At 37.7% G+C, this 25,793-nt stretch overlaps 1 protein-coding gene across 2 annotated transcripts; it reads right to left on the bottom strand.

The window, feature by feature from the left end:
- Positions 1-837: 837 nt before the first annotated feature.
- BTBD10 (BTB domain containing 10) lies at positions 838-20,195 on the bottom strand. 2 transcript variants are annotated; one of them, XM_054390521.1, is made up of 8 exons: positions 20,095-20,195; positions 8,839-9,032; positions 7,907-8,192; positions 5,649-5,751; positions 4,825-4,945; positions 3,567-3,764; positions 2,557-2,667; positions 838-1,148 (listed from the first exon to the last, which is right to left on the bottom strand). In XM_054390521.1, exons 1-8 carry the CDS (start codon positions 20,193-20,195, stop codon positions 838-840), a joined length of 1,425 nt encoding a protein of 474 aa, XP_054246496.1. The 2 variants fall into 2 exon arrangements, with proteins under 2 accessions (XP_054246496.1, XP_054246495.1); XM_054390520.1 differs by lacking the exon at positions 20,095-20,195 and adding an exon at positions 14,548-14,672.
- Positions 20,196-25,793: the final 5,598 nt, after the last annotated feature.

Raw genomic sequence — 25,793 nt, 5'->3', positions numbered from 1 at the left:
ATAGTCTCATTCACAGATAATTCAAACCCATTAAAATAATGGAAACTTTATTTGCATGAAAAACTTGTTTACAGTCATTAATAAACGAAGAATGAACCATTTGCAATTTCCTATTTTATGACACTTATGAAAAATGTATTAAATAAATAGTTGTGAACAGAGAAAGGTAAGGCAAAATTTAAGATAAAGCCCCTATCCATCGTTCACAATTTTGGAACATGGCTCACGCTGCAAACAAGTGAAAAAATTCACTGAAGAACTTGGAGTTTAACAAGATGTTACATGGGTAATTGAATCATGTCCTCAATCCAAAAACCCAATCGTAGTTTTGTGCTCAACCATATACAATAACTTTAAAAGGGTCAGTCTATTCAGAGCAAAACTATTTACAGTTAATACTTTTGATAGAAGCACTTTGTTAGTATTGTGCAATACATTTATAAAAAATGGCTTCAAATTCCATTTATCAACCATTTATAAAGTGCTACTATCAATTCCAATTCTGCATTCTAACCCCCATGGAACAACACTGATGTACACTAGCCACCAGCATCCCCCTGGTTTTGGTGGCCTTAAGCGTGAGGACAGTCCAGCATACAAATCACCAATGTCATAAACCTACTGGTAAACACATACATGTATGTAACTGTAACCCCAGGGTGTATGCTCTGTACTTTCTCAAAACTGATCAGGGCCTCCCTTTGGCCTTTTCCAAGGTCCATACTGCAATATCCTGAACACTGTTACACAATGGAAAACACTGGAATTGCAGTGTAGCATGAGCTGAGTACAGAGTCACTTTAAAGGAGCATGCTTTTATTTTAGTGAGAGTCTGGATCACAGCGGTGGGTTTTGTCCCTCAGTATCCATCTCGCTGTTACTGGGTGGAGGGTGAATAGGCAGAATATCCAGCTCATCTACCTGGGGGGTAGGGTGCATTACCACAAGCTGATCCTGGGGTATATCTGCTGCTGCTGCTGCCAAGTTTGTGATAGACTTGCTTTTCACACACTGGAAGTCAACATGTCGGCTCTTTCCTTCCTCCTTCTCCCAGGACATCCGAATGAATGGTCTTTGGACATAGTTGTAAATCACCTCCGGCCTTCCACCTGGTCGCTTTTTCACCTTCTCTTTGTATGTAGGATAACCTAGGAAGCAGAGCACAGCACAAGTTAGCATTTCCTTCGCTGTTTTCTTTTACAAAAAGGCAGCCTGTGGAAGCATAGTGAACATCAGCAGCTGCCACCATCAACTTCCTGAATGGAAACAGGCACCATCATGTTCTTCATGTTATCTGTATGAGAACACAGTAGTTTAACTCCCAAGCATGTTGTAAGGAAAGAGGCTACAGTGCTAATGACAATGAATAGATCGCCAGCAGACAACTCTTCTGACCTTCACAGTCAGCTGCTTCTTAAGCAGTATGACCCAGAACACAGGACATGAAATCTCAGAACAGTGTGACTCTGAGCTGTGGTTAAGTTCTCCAGTGGTATCCTAGTGCATTCCTCCCAGCTCCCTACACGATTAAAATACACTGGTTTAGACCAATTAACAGTTCTTGGTATTCTGTGTCCCAGTTCTCTCTCCCCTCTGCATAAGTAATAATTTTCCTCACATATTATTATAGGGCACTAGCATTAAAGTTTAGTCAAATAGTTCTTTGTCTAAACAAAGAAATGCTAGCAGAAATAATGTGGTGGTAGCCAGCATAACACACAAAAGCAATTCTTTAGTTGAATGGCATTTCAGTCTGAAGGCTGTTACCTTGGTTCTGCTGAATTTACTTAGCTGGGAGATCATAAACAGTTAGAAACATTTGCAATTTGCTAACCAAAGCAAATGAAACTATGACAACTCTCTGAGTGAATGAATCCTGAAAGTTATAAAGGTTGAATTTTTAAGTATTTGGGACAACAATCAGATGGAAAACTAAATGCAAATAAATCCATTCATGGTAAAATTCTAAGACTACTTGATGTAGTTGTCTTTCGTGAAGTCAGAGCTGAGGCTTTATGGATCAGCCTCCTAACTTCCAGGATTTTTATTTCAGAGTAGTATTTCTGTGCACTCAGTGATCCATTTGATAGTTTTTTATTTCCTAAAAAGAACATATTTACCTGCCACTTAAAATTCTTTTTTTTTTCCCCATTTCAAGCCCTGAAAAGGGCACCAGACAAAAACCAGAATGTACAAAGCTGTAAAAATGCATCACTACTTCAAATAAAATACAGAGAAGATTTTGCATGAAAGCTAAGGGCAAATGGCATGAGATGCAAGCTGTAAGTCAGAAATAAACCACCTAAGTTACTCTCCAAACAATCTAGCAGCTAAGTACATCTTGTAGACCAGTCATAAGCCTGTAATCCATTTTTCCAGCTACACCAGTTCTTTATCAAGCACCACTCCCCGTCTGGCCATTCTAGCACCTAACCTCAATAGCAAAGACAATAGCAACCCTTTGTTTTGAAACTGCAGAGACTATCAGAAAGCAGAGAACAGAGAAGTGCAGCAGAGCACCTTCCCCCACGAGTGTGCATGCAATGCCTCTCTTACCTTCAATGCCCAGACGGATCTTCTTCAGCCCCCTTTCCTTCAGAACTGACTTGGCCACGTCTCGATTTTCAATGTATTTGAAGAATCTATACAATTTTGTGCTGTAAATAACTAAAAATACAGTTTAATGAGGAAAATTTGTACTCAAAATATGAAGCCTCTATTTTGAAACCACAAAGCTTTATCTAAGTGTTTTGATTAACCATTTCTACTTCAGAATAGGGGGAGAGACTGAAGAACTCTTGAGAACAATGTCTGAAGCACTGGGAAATGGGGTGGTTGCACATCACTTTCCCTGTCAATTTAATCTGTTTTATACGCATATTTTTTGGTTGATTTACAAATGCAGTAAGACAATTCACTGAGCAAATCACATTACATACTCCTAACTCCACCTCCACAAAAGCCATCTCTATTTTTCACCCTTTTTGATGGAATCCCTGCAGACATGAAAAACACCTTTCTATTCTGCTTGCCATTATGAAAGACAGATCTGCAAATCAGTTTCAGAAAACCCAGACTTTTGAAGCAGAAGAGGGACCCCTTTGAAGCTCAGATTACAGCACCTCAAAAGGAGGGACTTGAGCCATCAATCCTGTACATTCACAGGTGCTTTAACTCATCTATACACCAATCTCTTATACTTTCAGAATACTAACAGACACTTCCCCCCCACCCATAGAACTTTCTAGTTGTTCACTCATAGTAAACATGACTCCTATCCATTTTTCTCATCAAGTTCTGTAAAAGTACTGCCCTTCCTCCCATTAACAATACCTTGATAATAAACATTAACTTCTCTTTTTAATTACATTTTTACGTAACAGGTAACATACGCTTCTGGGAAGCAAAATATTAAGCAGAACTACCCAAAATAAAAGAGTGTTTTTGTGAGGCATTAGGGATGTTGTAAAGGCATTGCTGACTATGCTTACATACAAAATAAGTTATATCAGCACATTTACTGCTAGTTCTACCATAGCATGGCTTGGTGGAAACAATGAACTTACTTTGTGAATATTCCTCTCCCATTTGTGGAGGATACTCTTCATCCCAGTCAACAACATCATCGTCTGTCAGCACAACAATGTGACACTCCCTCTCACCACTTTGGGCGCTGGCTACCATTAATGGGAGAATCATTTCTTCTAGATAAAACTCAAATTGTTTGCGAGCACCATCATTTGATAATTCATGCATGAGGGCACCTGGAAGAAAATTTTAAGCACAGGCAGATTTGAAAGCTTGGTTAAAAAATAATGAAGGCAGGAAACACAACAATTCAGTTCATTTTGTAGTGTTTACTGCAGACTACTTTAAAGACACTTTATCAAACGTATACAAGAAGTAACAGCATAAATTCAAACTACCAGGACAGTCCTGCAGATACTAACATAACACTGGGCAGACACAGGAATGCCTTCAAGGAGACTTCCTTCATGTTTTACTACTGCTGAGCACTTGGTAATGCTAAGTAAGACTCCTATTGGCTTCCTAAAATAAACATTATTTAAGCTGGGTGCTGAAAGAGTAGAGCACGTTACCCACTACTTATAAGCAGTAGCTAAAAAACAAAGCCTCTCAAAACCCTGAAAACCCTGACAGCATGAGCTGCTAAATCCTCCTGCTAAAGACAAAGTGCTTCGGGAGTGTGACTCAGCAGGCAGAAGGCCCTGAGGTCTCTGCACTGTGGTGAAGGCACAGGTACCCTGCTCAGACCTCGCAGCTAGAATGCTACAGCTTGACCCTGCACAGACACCATGAGATCCCAGCAACCAAAGGCACAGGCCAGATCATTTCAACACTAGCCAAAACTTTGTCTATGCTCAGGGAAGGAATAAGCTGAAGAGATACTGCACATAGGGAACCATGACACACCCTACCACCACCGGCAAAGCTGTGCTGCCATTCCTAGTAACAGAGCTTAATTATCTTTGCAAGGAGTTGAATAAATTATCCTCCCTGTCCTCTGCAAAAAAAAAAATACCACTTCATGTTACTGTATCAGTACTGCAAATGCAGCAACAGAGTTTAAGAATTCCACAGAGCTGATCGCAGCAGAAAAATATCTGAAACTAAGCCACTATTTTTCAAAAAGGTGTACAGCCATGTCTCTGGGGCTTTACAAAAGATAAAAAAGAATGGATTTTACTAATGCAGCCATGCTCATTGCCCTAGTAAAGGGCAACATTTGGAATTACCTCCTCCCATATATTTGCTTCAGTTAGTCTACATAGTTCAAATTATTATAATAAATTTTGCACTTACTGAGATCTCTGCATTTAATAGTGCTGTACTCAAAAGAAATACAGAGATAGTCACATGCTTCTCTCAGTTCAGGAATAGATATTCCATCAGGACAGCGTATCACTCCAGTCTTGTAATAATCCTGCAGTAATGCAGCAAACAAAAACCCACAATGCTCTTCAACATTCACTTACAGAAACATGTCATTATATCATTTATTATGCTTTCTCCATAAGCAAACCCCCTGAAACATAGGAGAGCAGCATCTGTTAAGTAAGTTCCATTGTCCTCGAACTTGTCAGTTTTCTAAGCTGCTTTCAGAGCAGTGAGCTCTAGTGACAACGAAGTGAAAACCAATAATACTGATCATTCTGGTGCATGTATAACTGGCTTTATTCAGCTTTTTCTATTCTAATTCTGCTGACAAAGCAGTATGGCCGCTCTACTTCTTTGTGTAGACAGGAAATACATAAGGGGCCATTTTCTTCTGACTGAAGGTTGCTTTTCTCCTGTTACCTGAAGCAAGTTAAGTTTTGGTACCGTTTGATCTAATTTTAGCACAGAAGAGCTCAATATATCTGAACTAAGTGAACTAAATGCATAGGAGAAAGTGAACAAATTTCTGGCAGGCAGTATTATTTTTGGTTCATTTCATGCATGCTTTCTCTCTTCCTGGCTGTCACATGTGTCTAGAAAACTGAGGAGTGTTTCACATCAAGCATTTTTTTACCCCTTAGAGAATACAGAACAATATATATTCCATCCAAAGTAGTGCTAAATGAAAATGTTATGCCTCTGGATGCTCATGTTGCTTGTCCTAACAGTTCTTACCCCTGAAAACTCACCAGAATAGCACGAAACACAGTGGAACCAATTCCTTCAGCAACTTCATACTCTCCTTTTTCATTAGGACGTGTAAAGTTATGTTCTCTGCCTGATCCAAACATCCTGCTCAAGAACAAAAGTAATTTGGTTAGAATTCCTTACTAGGATTTCCCCCCCTGCTTCATCTGGAAAGCAAAATGTCAAAAATTATATTGAAATAGCTGGGAAAAAAGTCTATTGTACACAGCTCCATTTGGTTTGTGTTTAGCAGGACTACTAGAAAATAGAAAGCAGGGTAGTATAATTCAGGAAAGTCTAGTTTTATTCTTCAATCCTAACTTGTCAATAACCAGGCCATTTCCTGCCAGTGCCAAAGGTTGGGGGGAACCCAAAACAAGCTGTCCTTGATGTTTTTGAGGTAACACTGCAGAAGAACAGTTTTGCTCTGGAATTCTCATTAAAGACATTTGAAGTAATTTAAGAAACAAAAGTTAGTGTTCAAGCACACACAACTCACCTCAATTTCATTTAAGATTTAGTTAATACAAAAGTTAAAATAACATTAACAGAAGGTATCCATAACTGAAGGCCTGCATGTACAGCATATTTTTCTCTGCTAGGATGCAAGGAAAGGTAGACTAAAGAGAAGACTGCAAGTCCCAAACAGCGTATTACTTTTCAAAAGCACACCTCTGATACAGAATTACACCCTATGCTTACAAAAAATATTACTATCTACTCTTTGTTTTACTTCCAAATATAACCTGATGGCAACACTTTGCTTTCATACACACAACCCAAAGAACCACGAGCTAATGTATCGTGTGAATTCAAAGTCACTTTTTTCCACTTACTGATCTGACACATTTTCTGTTCAAGCTTCAATACAAGAAATAACATTTAGAAGAAAGGCAGTCTAACAGAATGTAAGTTCAAGGCAAATGATACACTCTTATTACAGTTACTTTTACCTCCCAGAACATACCAGCTAAACTGTTCCTGTTCAGTGCCCTGTGAACTGACATTGGGGAAAAGTGGGTTTATAAATAACTTGTGTTTCAGAGCAGTATTTCCGTACCTTTATTAACCTACTTTTGAATTAGCAGAATAGGCTTGTTCCATGAACCAATCCCAAGGGAAAATAACTCAGCAACACACACAAAAAACTAGAGCATTAGCCAGCACCACTTACTGTGAGGCTGGGCATGGGAATCCAAACTACTTAACCACTTAACTACCTACCTTCACACTGATGGACTTCTAATGATTCTATTCATTATTACTTCTACTTATTTCCATTTACAGTTTACAGAGAGAAGCAATTTTTACTTTCACTGTAATTCTCACACAACTTTTCACAAAAGAGGGAACCAAGGTACTATTTATCTCGCACAGTGGTGATTTAAAGTAGATTTAAAAAAAAAAAAAATATTTATTACCTCTACCTTAAACAACAGTTCTATTTGTGTTTTAAATATCATTATATATTTACAAGCTAAGAAACAGCCACATTTTAATAAAAAGGCCAAACCCAAAGTGACACAGGCATAAACCTTCAGTCATCTCTTGCCTCAAGTTTGTAAACAGTATTCTTTACATTTGGAAAAGGCAAAACCAGACAGTATTTGAGCAGGTATAGAATCTTTTCCCATCAAACAAAAATGTTAAATATGTTGCTTATTATAGTTTCTTCAGAAAAATATCACACACATTGTGCACCTGTAATCAACTACTGACCATTTTCACTGTTGGGTCTCTTTGCTTAGAGGCTCTGGTCTGTTATACTATCTGTTTGACACTCCCCTGTTCCAAAAAAGCATTTCAGAAGATAAATGTGCTGAGTTTGATTGTTGTCAGGGTAGGACCATTGAGCAAAATAAATCCCTTCCAGGTTTTCTTCCTGCTTTTTTAAAAGTGACTACCTGTACTCACTACTTCTATTAATCAACTACCATTAAAAATAAGATATGGAATGAGTCAGATAACATTGATGCAATGTCCAGCAAGATAGACGGAAATGAGTACATCATGAAATATGTTTATTTACTTATGAACTCTTCTGTCCCTGGGTAACATACATCTATTAGCATCTGTGCAAAAACAGAGAACTTACATCTGATTTTTACTCTGCAAACTGGCAATATTAAACATTAATGGATCAGCTATAGTGATGAGTTCATTAGCTATATTAAAAGTTTAAATATCTACAAAGCATTTATGGTTTTCTTCTACAATTAGAGATTAAGGCAAAAAAAGAAAAGAAAAGAAAGAAACCAACCTGCCCAACATTGTATTAGGTTGTGCAGTAAAGATAGAAGGGTCTACAACGAATCTGGTGTTATCCACTATAAGTGTTACTCGTTCAGAAGTTCTTACATTCCGAGCTCCCTCTTTTCCAGTTTCATACACAAATACCATTTCTCCGCTAGCCTTGCAGCTCCCGTCTGAACTTGACTGGCTACTGTTTCTGCTGCTGTTCCCCATGCTAACCACAGAACCATTTGGGGAGGTCTTCTGAGGACGAGGGCTGCTTGGTCGAGATGAACTGTGATCTTTTTCTCGATCTTCAGTGGAGACAAGGTGGAAAGAGGAATTAAAAGAAAGACAGAAAATTAAATTGTAGATTTTTCTGAGCTTCATGCAATTTATGTCTTTCCAGGCACAAACCATGTCACCTTGATAAGTGCAAATGCTTTCAATGAAATCTATCTAGTTAAAAAAACCTTTAACAATAACTGCCCGTTTATAAGGTCCTGAGATTTCCACCACTTACACATCAAAGCCACCCTGCCTCCCCAAAGCATTTACAAGAAAAAATTAGCAGTTTAGTACTGAAAAAGCAACTCAGCATAATAATATAGAAGCTATGCTAGTGCTGTAGCTCTAAGAAAAAGAATGAGTTCTGTCATTTGTTTCCTGTATTTCTAAATGCCTACGCCCTTCCACATAAAGGGGAAGTATTTAGTCAATTATCTTCTTAGAAAAAAAATAAATTTGTGGTTTGAACTAAATAAGAGCATTGTGTAGGAATGAACGCTGCAGATGGAAAAAAAAAAAAACTATGATCTATGAAAAAGGTTACTCCCAGCTCAGAGAACACGTAAGAAATCTGTATGTTGTATCATCAACCGATAATGTCTTTTACTGTACTAGGTGAACAAAATTAAGATCAAGAATTTCAATCCTGAAATGCTATAGATCTGAACACACCAGAATGATACTGTCTTGTTGGTGAAGTAACATTCCTGATGCATGGAGTGAGCTGAGATTCTGTTCTTTCGTGGGATGAGTCACGAGATCTGTCACTTGATCTGCGTCTGTCCCTTGATCTCTCATGTCCACCACTTGCACCATGGAGGCTCATTTTTGTGTAGTCTACTCCTTTAGCAATACGAGATGAGGTGCTGGAAACAGAAACAAGAGAAGCGTTCAGCATTTCATAATTTCAGAAACATTGCACATTTACGTTTCAAGGCATTCACACTCAATATCATGTTTGGAAGACCGCTGTACTCATTTTACATTTATGAACACGAACAATGATTTGAAACCTTAAGGAGACAGTAAGAATTACCTGTCTATTGCTATGTGATCTACAGAGACACTGCCTGACCAGTTGAGCCTGCCTGTGAACCTGTGTTCACAGAAGTCCCTTCCGGAACAGGTAAGTCAAATACAACAAAGTATTTTTTACTTTGATTCTTACTGTTAAATTAAATATTCTCATCACAGCAGGAAATGAAAAAGTTAGGGGTCATTTTTCCAAAGAAATCTGTTCTGGAAAACCCTTCTCTTAGCACAGGCTTTTAGTGCTGATTTCACTTACTTTGCAACTTGCCCTTCACAAAGGTGGTCAGCCTCTAACTAGTTGATACATCAAGACACACAAGCCATGGGTTTATTTCTGCGCATTTTTTTTTAAATTTTCAGTCACTCTTGGAAGAAGCAATAGTAATTCAGCACAACCCAGACAGCAAACACATGAACTATATTACTAAAGCCAAGAGCACAATAGGACATTTGTTCTAAGCTAGCAAATTTTCATGTAACAGTTTATGGTATTTTTAGACTGATGTTATGTTACATTCTTTAAATTTAAGATACTATTTACATTTCACAATTATTAAACCTACCCACAGACCCAATCCATTTCAAGATCCAACACTCTCAGAAGCTACCTAAAAATTAAATCTCATCTTGCAACAGTTATTGTTGAATTTTACCAAAATCCAGACAACACAGACCCATCTGTGTCCTTGCACCCCACTGGAATTCCTTTGCTATTTGCCTTTCAGGCATGACAAACCTCCTTATTTACAGGTTTAACTAAGGAACTTTCCAAAAGCCTCAAGTACTGAAGAACTGTGCCAGAAGTCTGCACAGCTACAAGGTCTGACAAAGAAGGGTCATTATTTCCCTCTGGAGTCTCAATGTCCCATTTTCTTACATTCTGCAACCCCACAACTTTTACCTTAAGACTTTAAATACAACTGTTAGGAATGCTGTAGGATTCAGGAACACAAAGAGGAAAGAGTAATGACCTAGCTAAGACGAAGCATAACAAATTGTAAAAGCATGAACTGTACAAGCAAGCTAGGAAGAATGTCCTCTTTTTAAGTTGCTTAGAAGTAAAATTATTTTTCTTTTGTTATTAAAAAAAATAAATCAAGACCATTCAGAAAAGTGAACATCTAGCATGACACATTTCAGCAACCAAAAAGAAGAAGAGCTTAAATCAGAACAAAAAGGCTATTATAGATCTTATGCCTTTTAGAATGGCACAAAATGAGTATTAGTACAATGCAAAGAATAAGAAGTACACCTCTCAAGCTAAGGAACACAAGCTTCCTGCCACCCCATTTCAATATTGTAACTGATAAGGCCGAAGTTTGGTGCAGAGAGAATCTACTGCAGTTCTCTTTCCTGCCAAGCTTAAAATATGCTGCAATAAGACATGCATTTTTAGGATGTGAAGTCAGCCAAAGGTCTATTGAATAAGGCAAAAGAACTGCAAGCCTCGCTTATGGCTAGGAATGCTCAATTTAAGAATAAAGATGATCCAATCGCTTTCATTAAAAGGAAACAATTTTCCTCAAGACTCCCAAAGCAATTCTGAATCTATTAAGATGTACAGCATTTCAGCATGGCTATTATATTTCCTTCCTTGGTTTACTTCTCTATTAGAGAAAGGTAAATTTTGTATTACAAAAGTCAAATGTGCAAAAGTTTAAGAGTGAGATCTGCAAAGCTTCCTTTCAAAAACCATCAACAATTTAGGAAAACTTTTTTTACCTTTTCTTCCATATATATATTTATATACGTACACACAGAGAACTATTCTAAAAGGTATAAAGTATATTCACAAGCTAATTAGAAATGTGGATTACAACCTATAATTTAAGCCTAACTTGAAAGCAAAGTCTGATTCCTGCTTATACATGATAATATTCACCACTACTACAGATAAAATATCCCAAGAGATGGCCTGGTTTTACTATTTTTTTTCTAGAAGAACCTCTGTCTCACCTGCACAATTATATTTGCACATCATCAAATGACCAACTATCCCACCCACACAATGGGTTGGTTAGGGTGTGTGCATGTGGAATACTCAAAACACAGTCCTATGACAAAGTATGTCAGTAAATCCTAATAAAGCCCCATGTGATCAGGCCTTTGTTCAAGCAGCACTGTGATCCTAGCCCTGATCATATTTCTAACCACGCAGTGAGAAAACAGAGTTTTGCAGGTATCATATTTTATAGTATCAAAATGTATGACCGTATGACTCACTATTTCTCAATAGCTAAAGTGCTTTAGGTCCTTTAAATAAGGCAAACACTAGGAAATGAAACTGATCCACTGTAAGGATTATGCGTTTTGGCAGAGCAGACACAATCACCCTTTAACAAGCAAGCAATTCGAATGCAGTTCTTAATCCAGAAGACCATCTAAAGCCACATGACCCTCAAAGCAGTGATTCAGAGTTCACACTGAAGCAGGGCAAACCTTAATAATCTCTTTACAGGAGCTGAGAAAAACAGGTGCTACAGGAAGTAACATTGACTCAGCTGGCATCATCCTTCCTCCTTAGTCATGTTTGAATAAAGGACTAAACATGCAGGGCACAACCAATTTCAGCTACACCTTCTGAGCATGGGAACCAGAGCTACTTCTGCCCTGGTACATATGTCCAGTGAGGCTGGAAGGAGAGGGGCTGTGTGCATGGATTAACATGCTTCCTGTTGCCAGCCATGACCACCCCCTTGGAGCATGGACACACAAGACATCAATTCTACATCACACTAGGGAAGAAGCAGAGGCTGCCAGCTGGAGGACAACAGGATCCTTAAATATTAAAATCAATTCTTCTGAAACAGTTAGATTAGTAAAATAATATCAAAGAGCTGTTCAAATTGCAGCTAGGCACACTATTTGTGTGCTTGCTTTTTCTGTTGTACTTCTCTCCCTTTAACATACAGATTAATGCCAACTATGAGACAGGCACATTATCTGTTAGCCAGAAGATGCAAGTCAAATGCCAAAGTTGCAAGATTTCTGAGGATTCAAGCAGTTTGGCTCGCAATAGCACCATCTGAATCATGAATCTCATTTTAATAACAACCATCTAAAATGTTAATCTTAAATCTCATCACTATTAGTTACAGTACATCCAAACAAAAAAAAAAAAAAAAGTCTTTGATTTGTTGGATATATACTCTGACGAAATCTGAGGTTCCATTTGTTCAGCATACTCTCGTAAGTATTACCACTGAAGTACAACTCTGATCTACACCGAGCAAGGGAACTAAAGTGAGTTTAAATCTGAACAAAGGACAAAATAAAGAAGTGGAATCTACCATAACAGAAGAGAGAGTCACTGGCAATATTTGACTAGGAAAACTATGTCACTGAGCTATCTGAAAAAGAAGCTACATCTGTGGCCAGTACATGTGAAAGGAGAGCTGTGGCTTGTATTTTCCTGTAAAGAAGTTTTAGAAGAAGTTGCAAATGTTCCAAAAAATTAAGACATCAGAATTACCAAATAATTTTGACTTTTTTTGATAGAAGGACTTGTTAACAGTGTAATTTCCCCCCCCCTCTAATGAAGCCATTATGGACAGGAGGTTGTTCCTGCAGTGAAATGCAAAACCTCTTTGCTCCATACTGGCAATGTGTGGACTTCAACTATATGTCTGTCCCCAGCAAAGCAGGCAAGCCAAACTGGCATTCACTAGGGAGTTCCACAGCTATGTTGATGCTACTACCTACCTATACTGATGGCAAAGCAGAGCTACCCCACTTGCAAGAACAGGCAAACTGCTAGGAAGCATTGTGGTTCACAGAAGCACTATGCAGATCAGATGTAACAGCAGTACTTCTCAAGCAGCAAAGAACTGCTGATAATTGAAAGTGCCAAGAAGCCACTGGTCTCTTGCAGCACCTGGCTGCCATACTGTATTAACCTGTAACGTCAGCCTACAAGAGCCAATGCTGCTCTGCACAGTGCATGATTTCAAGCCTCCAAGAAAGTCATTATAGCTTCAGATCTCTATCTCACTCTGAAAATAAGTGCTTGATGTCAACCTTCAGTTAATTTCCCCAGCTGATGACCACCAGCTGTAACTCGTGCTGTGGAAGCCATGGGCAGTGACTGAGGCAATACCAGTCTACAAGTGAAATTTTCACCTGCATGCTTAACATATTGCATTTAAATGAAAACTGTATGAGAGAAAAAACCCAAAGGAACATTTTAAACCTCCAGCCTCAATCATTAAAGCTGGAAAAACCCTCATATATAGAGAGAGCCATCTAGCACTCAAAAGTTTATACAGGAAAGGTAAGACTCTCAGTTTATCAATTACTTTACAAGCACCAACCCTATGAATATTTATCTAGAGGATCTTCACGAATTTAATACACAGCTTTTCTTGGCTCTAAAGGAACACGGGGACACTAGTACTGCACGCAGTCAAGAACTCAAAGTCAATTTATTTTCCCTCTCAAGTCAGGGACCAAGGAAGCTCTGCCTTTGTAAGGAAAATGCCTCTTCCCTTTAAAATCACTTGCCTCACAGAAAGCCAAGATCAATCAAGGTTTTATTTAAGCAAACCTATTTAATGTGATGCAAAGGAGGAAACAGAGTACTATCTAAATGGCACACTTGTCACACTGGTATGCTTCCTATTTTTTGCAGTAAGAGAAGAGCTGTCTTTAGTAGAAGTAAATGCTTAAGAAGTAAATGCTCATCAGTTTAGTGATGCTTTGGAGTCATCTGTGGAAGGAGGGCTTTGGTTTGTCTTTATACTTAACAACATATTTCTCTGAATATATTACTAATTATTAAAAGAAGTCATTAAACTGAATTAATTCTACTGTCAAAACAATTAGAATGTATTCAAATCCTACAGAACACTGCCAATAAAGATGCTTGGTTTATAAAACTGGCTTATCCACACAGAATTATGGTGCTAAATCACTGTACTTACTATCCTCACAAACCACACTAACACCTTATTTAAAAGAAAAGGACACAGCAATGGAGTATTAACCAAAACCCTTTTATTCTCCCTTTATCTAAAATTTACATTAACTAAATTTTCCTAAAATATAAACTTAGATCCAATTGTTTCCTGGGATGATTCACACAATTAACACTTGTCAAATACAGAGCTTTACCTAATACACTAAGTTATAGATACAATGCTATAAGAATTTAGGAAAGAAAGAAATCTGTTCTGCTCATATCGCTAGGACTTACACAATGACAATGCTTATGCCCCTCTTCCTCCCCCTGAAGTCTGTTCTTTGTCAGCAGACGTTTCAATTGACCAGTGCACACAAAGGACAGTATTTTTCCTTTTCCTCATTCTTCTTCTGAATAATGCCCACAGATTATTCCTGTTAACAGATACGCACCTTCCTCTTGTATCTATCAGGGAAGAAACACAAAAGCATGGGAGTAATTTTGAAATCAGAGCACAAAGGAATTCTGTTCCTTCCAAGAAGGCAGCTTTGAAAGCCAGATCAGCATCCTTTGGCATTACTTGTTAAGTTCAGCATATTTAGTATTTCCATCATTTCTTCAGTAGTTGACTGCACCATCAGCGAGCTTTACCTTTTCCTCCATCATCTTCCCCTCAAGGATACGAGGTTATAGCTATACAGTCCATTAAGTGTTCAAAGACGTAAACCCCTCCAGATACTAATTCAATTTCTCACAGTCACTGACTCAGCCATGCGTAGTGCAATACTGACGTCTGACCTCACAGCCTCCTGTGAGCTGAATTCATACTTGCTGTTTCCCCATCTCTAAGCAGCCATTGGGTACTGCAATTGACAGGCAGGGAGGGGAGCGTGCGAGAGGAGAGCTGCTCAGTACCGTGCCAAGTACCATCTGCGAAGCTATTTCTAGTCCTGCCAGCTTGTCGGGTTTCAGCACACAAACACCGCATCTGAAAAGGTTATTGCTAACTTTCTCTTGTCATATCTCTCATAATCATTCCAGACAGACAAATCCATGCAAGTTTCAGGGGACAGTTAATTTGTTCCTGTAAAGTCTGTCTGGATTAATATTTAAAATTAATTCACCTTTCAGTGAGTTCATCAGCAGGTACAGCGATAGCCTTTTGAGAACAAGCCAGCATAGCATCCATGTTTTAACTACAAACATCCCCTTTTCCAGCAAGTCTAAGCCAGGAAAAAAATCTTATGACACTTTGTGGCAATCTAAGCATTGGTTTATATTTATACTCATCTCTATGTTTACTGATCAGAAATCACCAAGTCCTGACATACTACATCTTCACATAAATAGCTGATCAAATGCTTGACAAGTAAAGCCCACCAAACACAAAAAAGACAACACAGCGAATTAATACACAGTAGGATACAATTTTTCTAAAGTTTTTTTTCTTTGAGGGAGGATAAGTAAGCATTATGGTACAGTTCGGGGTTTTTTAATGATTCTTTTTAGAACATCTGTAGGCTGTTTTAAGGAGTCATAACACACTCGAGGCACAGTTTAAAAGCTAGTCTTACAATAAATATCAAGATGTCAGAAGCAGTAGAGTGGAAATTAAAATATGATGAAAGCTGAAGGAATAAGGGGAATTGTTCAGCAAAAGATTTTTAATAAAGAGAAAGTAAGAAAAATAAGACACTTGTGGTAAGAAAAGCAGGAGCGCATTGGCATTTCAGACTCAAGAGTCAACTCTTTAGACATAGAAGGAAAATTTCTGATCACACATTTTCAGCTACCTGAGTCAGTGAATTTTCTTCTGTTTTTAGGGTCTTGTGAGGGAGGACTCACACCACTACAGTCCCCATGCCCCAAGGGTAGAATAACCATCACAGTCTTGTAAGCCTTATCTTCCCTTCCTAGTAAGCCATGGGAGACATGCCTATAATAAATTATATAGAAGTTTTTTTCCAGCATGCTCTTCTCAGGTATGTTTTTGACTCCCCAGCACCAAGAAAAAGTGCAAGTACACTAGGTTCTTTCAGCACTGGTTTCCTACACAGGGTCTTCCCTTGTAGCAGAATTAGCATGTTTTGTTCTCCTTTACTCCTATTTCAGGTAGAAAGAACATGCCATGGTTGGATTTGCTCCAGATTCCCAAAAAACTGCCCCTCAGGCTAGGACACACATCCATCAAAATCTGGTAGAAGCACAGAACAGCAGTCACATCTAACTTGGGGCTCCACCTCCAACAAGGAAGCCCTCAGAAAGAATTCTCTCCACTTAAATGTGGGGAGTGCTATAGAATCTTACCTCAGCTCAACACAACTCTGTGAAAACTCTCCTGCTCCAAGATAATTAAATATTCACACAATTTTAGTCTTCAGAGGGCTCTCTCAACCATGAGTAATATATTTCTTAGTAACTCAGTTCCATTTCAGGAAGGAAACAGAAATCCCATGAGTGTTCAGTTGTCACAGGGATTTTTCAGGCAGCTAGGAATTGACATTTAGGCAGATACATATTCACACCTTATGACTTCTGCAAGCTACCCAAATACACAACCTCCATAAATGAACACCAATTCCTACTCAATTTGAAAAATGGATGAGAGTGTTAAAAATCAAAGTTTAAGAAACTCAGAGTCATATTTCTTCTTAGGAATTTACATCCTAGTGCAAATAAAATCTAGATGGAGAGCTCTTGATCTGCCAGTTACCAGGTTGCAATCAAGAGCAGGAATATTTGTAGTTAATGATGATGCAGAGTAACTCACAGAATATGACCCAGGTTTGTGACAAAAGCAGGCCTCATTATTTCCACATTGTACATTCTGTAGGCCTGCCGCCCCACACTATAAAAAGTTCAACTGCAGAAACCAAATCTACACAAAGGGAAGTAAAACCTGTCCTACAGTGGAGGACAGATTATATGTTCTGATATTATTCCAGATATGAGAAAAGGACCCTTCTGGGGCTGCTTCATGTTCTTACAAACTGCTGAAGTAAGTAGCATTTCTGTTCACAGCTCATGAACGCATTCTCCCAGCATAAAAAATACCAGGGAAAAACTTCTCAGCATTCGGCATCTACACGATAACTTGTCATACACAGGAAAATTTTCCAAGACGTTGAAGATTTTCCAAGATTCAAGAGTCATGACAACAGAATCACATCACAGCCACATTTTGTTCATTAATGCACTGGAACAGGCAGGACTTTGAATCTAATACTACCTAAACAGAATGAAGAAGCAAGAAACTAACAAATGGGACTAAATGAGAAGTGCTTTAGAAACATTTAATCCAGGCAACATCTTAATGAAAAGGCAAATTAAAGACAGATTTTTTTGGCCACAAGTCCAGAGAAAATACTTGGTACAACAGCACTAGAATTATAGGCTTACAACAATAACAAAAACCACAACACTATAAAGTACATGCGGGAAGCTAATAACCAATGACAAACAAAACAGAAAGGTCAGAACAGCAATACCTAACAATGAAAACATTCATTCAGAGACCATTTACTTTAACCTTAGCCACAGTTTAGTTTACATATGCTTCCTCAAAGATTTCTTCTCTCTTACTTGGGTACTTAAATAAAAAGCATCTCAAGTATTTTTGTAATAGCTTGGACAAGCAAGACTGTTTGTATTGTTTGTTAAAGTCAGCTTTAACACCATATAATTTCATCCTGTCAGTCTCTTTAGATTCATACCAGGCATAGTCTGCATGGTACTTTTAATCTTTATTTTCCACATCTCTCTCTTTTGAGTTTTCCATTACATTGCCCATCTCAGAACAAGTAATAAAAAAAAGAGAGAAAAAAAGACAGCGTAACTTGCCAGAGATTTCAAAAAGGGGACACACAAACTAGAGAGAAAAAAATGCCATGCTCACCTATGCAGCTGTTTAATACCTACACCTTGTTAGTTTTGCCACATATCCTTTGCTCTAAACAGACAGCACAGTGAAGAAAGCCAAGCCCTGTGGCTCTCCTTGCTGCTACATAAGCCTTACACATTGGAAGACAGCTCACAGTCCTAGATTGTTTTCTATGAGTCTAGAAAATTATCTAAGCTATTTTAAGAATGTTAAGGCTAGAGGATTAAGCACTCCAGAGCATCAAGAAATGACAAGCTACACATCTATCTTAGATATTACTCCCTTGCTGAGATTTTCATAAAGTTATTTCACCATTACCTTTTTCAGACATTAAATGTGTTTTTCCTTATGATAACAAGGCATATTTCACAAGTGCAATGAAGTAAGACTCAAGTAGTTAAAATTTTAACAAAGCAGTTCTGTTCAGATAGCAGCTTTACCAGAGACATGAAAAGCTTTCATAAAACACTAGCTGTTGATCATTTACTGGAAACACAAATTGGTTTTGCCAGAATTATGTTCAACTTAGCTGCAATTATTTTAGATGCATAGATTTCATGGCTTCATATCGAAGTGATCAACAGCAGCCTTTTTGAAAGGCATAGCCTATAGAATTTGTTGAGACTCTTATCTGCATCAAATCATCTTTTCAGAAAGCTGCTCAGCTTTTTATTTAAACATCTCCCTGGAAAGATAATCCACAAGAGACCACACATGGTAAGACATGTGCACTGTTTCTTTGGACTGGATTTACCTAGGTTTGACTTCCAGGTCATCTGCATCTTTTAGGTTTTATTCCAGATGACCAGTCATGGGAGGTAGCATGAGATCAGAGATGACTACGTGAACCAGACTCAGCAATGAATCACCCACTTCAGTCACACTCTGAGACCTGGCAGTGAACAGTTCTCAACTAGCACACAATGCCCTATTATATCTATATTGTTCATTTGCTGATACAGTGTCACATTCTGATCCTAAATAAGAACCACAAATCAACCATTTGCCAGACACCATCATCTTAATAAAACCATCAACTGAACAAAGCTGTATTCCATAGCTGACCACTAGCACCAGCCACGCTCTTCAGTTCTGCGTTAACCATTCCATTATTCACGCCACAGACAGGGCTATAATTATGTGGGTCTCCTTGTGAACCTTTTAATTATTGGTGCATTCTTTTTTCCTGCCTTCTTGGATGTCTCTCAATTATCCAAGACTTAATGACAAGAAAATAACCCACAATATTACTGGCCCATAGAATACTTTGGGAAACACTTGTCCAATTTATCTTAACCTGTACAATAAAAACTGAATTAAGCTGCTGTAATTGAATGTGTGCCTTAGCTCTTTTACCATCATCTCACAAATGTGAAAGCTTAAATCACTAACAAATTTAGCTAGCTAACAGAGATGCTTTAGTTATATTTAGCAATTCTAAAAGGGCGAAGTACTTGGAAGATACACACTTATTTGGATGCTTATATATATTTCCAGCAACATGCTTCTTCACATACATTTGATAGATGACTAAGCACCTTAGTTAGGTCATTTTTGAACAGTATATGCTGGAAAAAAACCACTATTTAACTTAATAATGTCCTCAAATCAAGAAGCATTGAAAAAAACATTCTTACAGTGAGACATGCAGGCAAAAACCAGATCTGACACACAGCTCTACAAAGAAAGTGCTATAAAGTGTGCTGCTCCCATGCAAGCAACTATTAACTAATAGTTATCATGAACAAGTTGCACATTTTAAGTACACTACTTAAATGGAGAGCACCAACATCTAAAATGTGATGAACAGGAAGTAACTCCTAATAGCATCCCCAAAAAAATAACTTTAGTCACACAGCTGGTGTCTTGATACACACACAAGGCATTCAGGTTTATTAGAAAAGATGAAAATCCCACACACAGGAAAATAAATCTAGCACAGATTAGGGAAGCTGACAAACCAGTTTGGTTAGAAAATACCTTTTCCGAGAATTAAGAAACATTCCTTTTAAGAACTACAAAATTTATGACAGGACTTGCCACAACCAGATACAGTATCCTTTAGAAGGAACTGTTATTTATAGTTTTTGAGATGCAACAGATGGTACACAGCACCTACCTTGAATGTTTACAAAGTTTACGAGGTCTATTATGCAATTTCCGATCCCAATTCTCTGGATCACTGGAGTTACTGTCATAAGGATGAGGCCGTCCTGCCATTCCACTGCCAGCTTCCTCACACTACTGCTCTGAAAAGCACACATGCAGCACTCACAACCTACATTAAAAGAGCAGTGTTTACCTTTAAATAATGCCACACATAAAAAAAGATTATAGACATGCAGAATTTAGTATGTTAAGTGTTGGGGTTTTTTAAACTGTAAGGACAGAAATTAGGATATACTGAACCACAACTTCTAAATTGCATGACAATAATATCCTACACATTTTGCTGATACCTACACTAACAAAACATTGTTAGAAGAAATAAACTATAAAAGTTGGCAGACAACTTTCATTTTGCCACAGTGAATTTCACTGTATCCGAACAGAAAAGTCACTGGTTATAAAATACAAAACAAATGCATCATATTTTTCTTTCAGGTGTATAAAGTTAGTTCAAAGATCCCACCTGTAGAAGACAGACCAACAGCTTTAGTGTTTGAATAGCTGCCCAAGAGGAATACAGAATTAACTTTAAGAAACAGTTCTATGAGAGTCCTTTCTTCAAAAGGCAATCAACAGCAATCCTTAGAAATGCTCTGTTTCACTGACCATTACAAGCCTACCCTTCCCTGATACTATTATGTTCAACTCTCACTAAAATTCACTCATATATAAAACAGTCACATCTGTCAACAAAGAAGGTCAATCTTAAGTGACTGATGCTCAGGTCATACCTATAAGTGATAATTGTGTCAAGAGAGTTGTATACTTTAGAATGACATGGTTACAAAAAAGAAAAAGTAGCCACAAGTGAACAGCTGACAATTGTAGAGCATCTGGAAAAAAATAAATCAAATTACTTAGAAGGCTTATCTATCTGTAAAGGAAAAATAAGCCTACTATGTTTCTGTAAAATTTTAGGCTAAATATTTCAGAAACACCCTCTCCCCCCCTCCTTTATTGTATTATTACCTTCATTGGAATTTATCTTTCTGCAAGCGAGTCCCAAAGGAGTTAAGACTTCTTTTTAAAAAGCTGTCCCTCTAGTCAGGGAAAACAACAAATTCTTCTTTAAATTCTCTTGTCTAAATTTAGGACCAAACATTTTTGTAACAATGGAATGGTACAGAACATACTTCTTAAAAATGTTACTTCCACATGAGTCTTTCCTTCATATTCAGTTCTAACAAAGAAAATATATTTTATACCAAGTATACAATCTCTGCCACAGGGTTGTTTTTTTTTCCTGTTAAGAGTTCCTATAATTAAACACACTTTGACTGGAAGACTCATGATCAGGCATCCATACAGAGTCAGAAAAGGAAAGGAAAAAAAAAATCTTAAAATTACAGGAAATAGTCAAAATTCTCATGAAAAAACCCAACAAAAAACAAACAACCAAAAAGCCTCATTGTGTGGAAATTCAGATTATCAAAGCACAGTCAACATATGATAATACTACAGAAATACAGAAGGTTACAGAATTTGCACACATCAGGTGTGTTCAGATGCTTATAAAAGAAAAACCTACAACCTATTTCAGAACAGAAAGAATATTATTAATCAGACAAGGGGAAGGAAGGCTGATTTATAAATCCAGTCATGAGTTACTTTAGCAGAAGCCATTCAGAACTTCGGTGTAATACAATGTATCATTTTCACACAAAAGTGATAAAAAAGACACCTTTTATCCTGAACAGAAACAAATTGTGTTCATTAGACTGAGTCACCTGAGCAAGACATACCGTGAGTCTTGCTACTCATGGCAACAACATGATGTACAACAAGCAGCAAAGATGAGCCATCTCCAGAGGAACACCACAGCTCCCATTCTGAAGTCACTACCAGCTACAGACTGCTGCTTTCCCTCCCGTATTTGCTGAAACATGATAGTGACAGGCTAATTTATCACTGTTTCTTTTCAAGTTTTTTTCCACAAACTGTCTCTTCTCTTTAAAATAATTTAAAACATTAAAATAATTTCAAATCATCTATAAACACCTTGGCCTCCTCTCAGGTGTGGGCCAAAGCAGGTGCCTTATCAGAAGCAGGTTGTTATGCAGGAGTTAATTCTTATTCATTTCATTGAGGTAGGATGTCAGCATTTGAATTTAGCTTTTGTACTGGAAAGATAACAGCTGGTTTTATGAGAAATACACTGGAAGGGACAATTTAGAGTCACTTTCTAACATTACCTTACACTATCTGCCTTCTCCCCATCTTTCATTTAATGAAAGTGACAGATTCAACAGAAGGGTACAAGTTCATATCCACTTCAAGAAAACAAAGATTGTTTCAGGTAGGATCAGTTCCTCAATCTGCTTTGCTATGCAGTTACACACTTAAGCCGTTACAAACAATAGGTGACACAGAACAGAAACAAATGGGAATGCTTCTGATGAACAACAGTATTCCCTTTTCCCAGCTTAAAGCATGAAGGATCCCCAGAAGTGTCACTGATGAAGTACCAAACTGGCACACAACTCAAAATGATCTGAAATGCCCAAAGTCACATCTTGTAAAACTTCTAACACAGTTCCAAACGCATCATCCTATGAACAAGAAACAGTCTTCCCTCCATCCTCTACTTAGCAGGATCTTAATAAATAAGACTTCCTAAGAAACAACTGGCTGTAACACAGAGATTTTTTTTTTCTTCTTGACCACTGCTGATAGTGCTTCTGTATGGATTACAAACAAATGTAATTTATCAATTTTATTTGATGTTTTAAACATATAAGACTATAGATAAAGAATACTTTTAGATGCTTTTCTCAACTGAGAAGAAGAATTTTCAATTAGCAAATGCTGCATAAATTCTGTAAAGTAACTAACTAATCCTGATTAATACTTCTGCAAATCCACTTTTTTTCTGCAGTAGAAGAGGACATTTCAACTATGGATCAAACAGTATTTTTTTTCTTTAATATATTCACACTGTAGGGAATAAAGTAAGCATTTTTCCCTGGACATTCTGGTCTTGCACATGAAAGAAAAAAACTTGCAGGAGTACATGGCCCCAAATACTATTCAATGCCTTCCATAAAACTGCTTTTGAAATGATGGTAAAGGCAGAAAGTTACTGGAAGCATGTAAATAAAGAAAAAAGCAAAACAAAATGAAATTAACCAACCAACCAACACAAAACAACACAAAACCACCGAAAGAAACAACCAAACTAAAAAAAACAGACAAACCATGACAACAAATCCAACTATCCTTTGTAAATCACAAAATACTGTCAATATTTGCCATATCAGCCAAACTGACTGCCATTCCAATTAACTAATGAGCAAGTATCCAGGTGCAAAGAATGATTTCTTACCCCTCTGCAGAAAGCTAATGTTCCAGAGAATTATCACAGGAAAAATTGTGCAAAACAGGAAATCAAAGCTTTCAACACATACAGCTATAACACTTCAGATTTGCTAACATCAACTGGAGGCCAGAATCATCACTAATTTATGAAAGTTGTGGACTACTGAATACAAGGAAATTGTAAAGACAGACGCCCATTGAGTTTGAGAAGCCAATAGCTGAGGTAGTAACCAGGCCAGATGTTGCAAAATAGTAATTAATGCGCTTGTACCACTCATGAAAGGATGTATCATGCACTAACTTATGATAGCTGCAGACCAGATTATGTTAAATAATACTTAAAGCATGTTCAGTTCTGTGCCATAACAAAACACAGTGAACGAAAGATGCACAGCAGATTAAACAAGACTTAGACAGTATCAGACACTGGACAGAGTGGATCTATACTTCTGTGAGATGCAGGACTTGCGCTCCTCAAGGTACTGTGGGTGAGGAACGAAAACATTCTTTGGAAATCTTTCCGGAAAGATTTCAAGTAAAGCTAATCTCAAGCAATATCATTATGTTTTATACCAGTCAGCCACACCATATTTATTGGGAATACATGTAAGGCTGCAAAGCTGGAGTCTGACTGAAAAACATGATTAAAACAGCCTGAAGTTTTGAGGTAGAGGCCCAAGATGCCATGTTTTGGACATCAGCTCATCAGGTGGAACAAAACTGATTGCTCCAGCTGTCAGTACAGAAGACAAGATTCGGGTAACTAACATGCAATACTTCAGGCAGTTCCTCAGCTTTAAGCTTTGGTCAGAAGTATTTTCTAAAGCAGGACAGGTTTCAGAAGCTCATAGGCTTTAACCTGCTCCATCAGTGAAACAGTGTAAATTGAACCAGGATATATGACAAGATCCAACAGACAAGTAACCAACTTGAACCAAACCTGGCATTAGTTGTGACACAGAAACTCCAAGATTCAGATTACTTAAACTTTCTCTAAGAGTCACAGCCTGCGGTTCACTGCTTCTAGTCACCAAAGCACAAAGCAGCAACAAAAATAACTAACTTAAAATTAACATTTACTGGGAATGCAAACACAGTGACATTACATCCTAATTAAGAAGTACAGTTCAAAGTACACATGTTCATAATGCAAACACCATATATCACACAAACCCATACATGTCAAGTGAGTTTCTTGCAAACTAGTGCACATATCAGCCACAATGCAGCCACATAAAATAGCATTATAAATTATCATCTTAAAGCATAGCTGAGAAACACCCTTTGCAACACAGTCTTAACATTAACACAGTATGTCAGGACTGAAGTTTCTCTTAATAAGTACAAAGTCAGTAGAAATAAACCAATAAATGAAAGAGCAGTCACAAGAAGCTAATGATATTCTTAAATGGAACGCAATGTAAAACATATTGGATACTGAAAGCTTAAAAAGCAAGAGGCAGATGATTCCCAGCTCCCCGTCTGTATTAGGATTCATGATGTAAAATCAGCCTAGGTCTACCTGTGAAAAAGCTCAGTGGATTGAGCAACTTCTCCCACACAACAGCAGAATCATGGTTATCACTGCAGGAAAAAGGTGCAGAACCTAATTTCTTGACAATACTACTATCCTCTTCCCCTGTGGCCCCAAAATATAAAACAGAACACAGACAGAACAAAGCTTTATAACACTCAGCATCAGTGATAAGACGAACAGCATGAAAATAGAGCATTAGGTAGATTCCTTGAAGAAACACTCAAGATCTGCCCCATGATTGTAACAAGCTGTAGCAATACAACTCAGTGAGTAAGAAAATCCCAAATAATTGTTCATATTTTAAATGCATTCTAAATTAGCTTTAGATCTTATATGCATTTTAAAGAGATACGTCGTTTTATCGATAAGCAACATCACCAGGCCAAGATTTAAACAACACTGCTAAAGGAAAGCTGTACTGAAAGAAATTGGCACATAATGAGACTGGGTTTTGTGTGTGCATACAGGACAACACAGCCGCAGCCTCAAGGGTACAATCTATGAAAGCAGACAGTTCATAACAAAAGGTGGCAGAAAACCCAACAGTGATGATGTTTGTTACTAACTCAATAAGCAGTTTCATGACATATCAGCTGTTTACAGTTTTCAAATACAATAGGGACTAAAAGGAAAACTGGACTTCAAGAAGGAATTTAGTGTTTGATAGGGGAGCTTGCTTTAACTTGTCTTTCTTAATCCCCAGTTTCCTTGGCATTAATACACTGGGCAAAAGCTCAAACACAAATGTGCTAAAAAAGCTAAGAATAGCCTCACAAGAACAGCATCATTGGTAGATA

The sequence above is a fragment of the Indicator indicator genome, chromosome 21 (genome assembly GCF_027791375.1).
Source record: "Indicator indicator isolate 239-I01 chromosome 21, UM_Iind_1.1, whole genome shotgun sequence".
Classification (NCBI taxonomy): domain Eukaryota; kingdom Metazoa; phylum Chordata; class Aves; order Piciformes; family Indicatoridae; genus Indicator; species Indicator indicator.
Note: the sequence above shows the minus strand (reverse complement) of the source record. Positions and strands in the feature narration are given on the sequence as shown.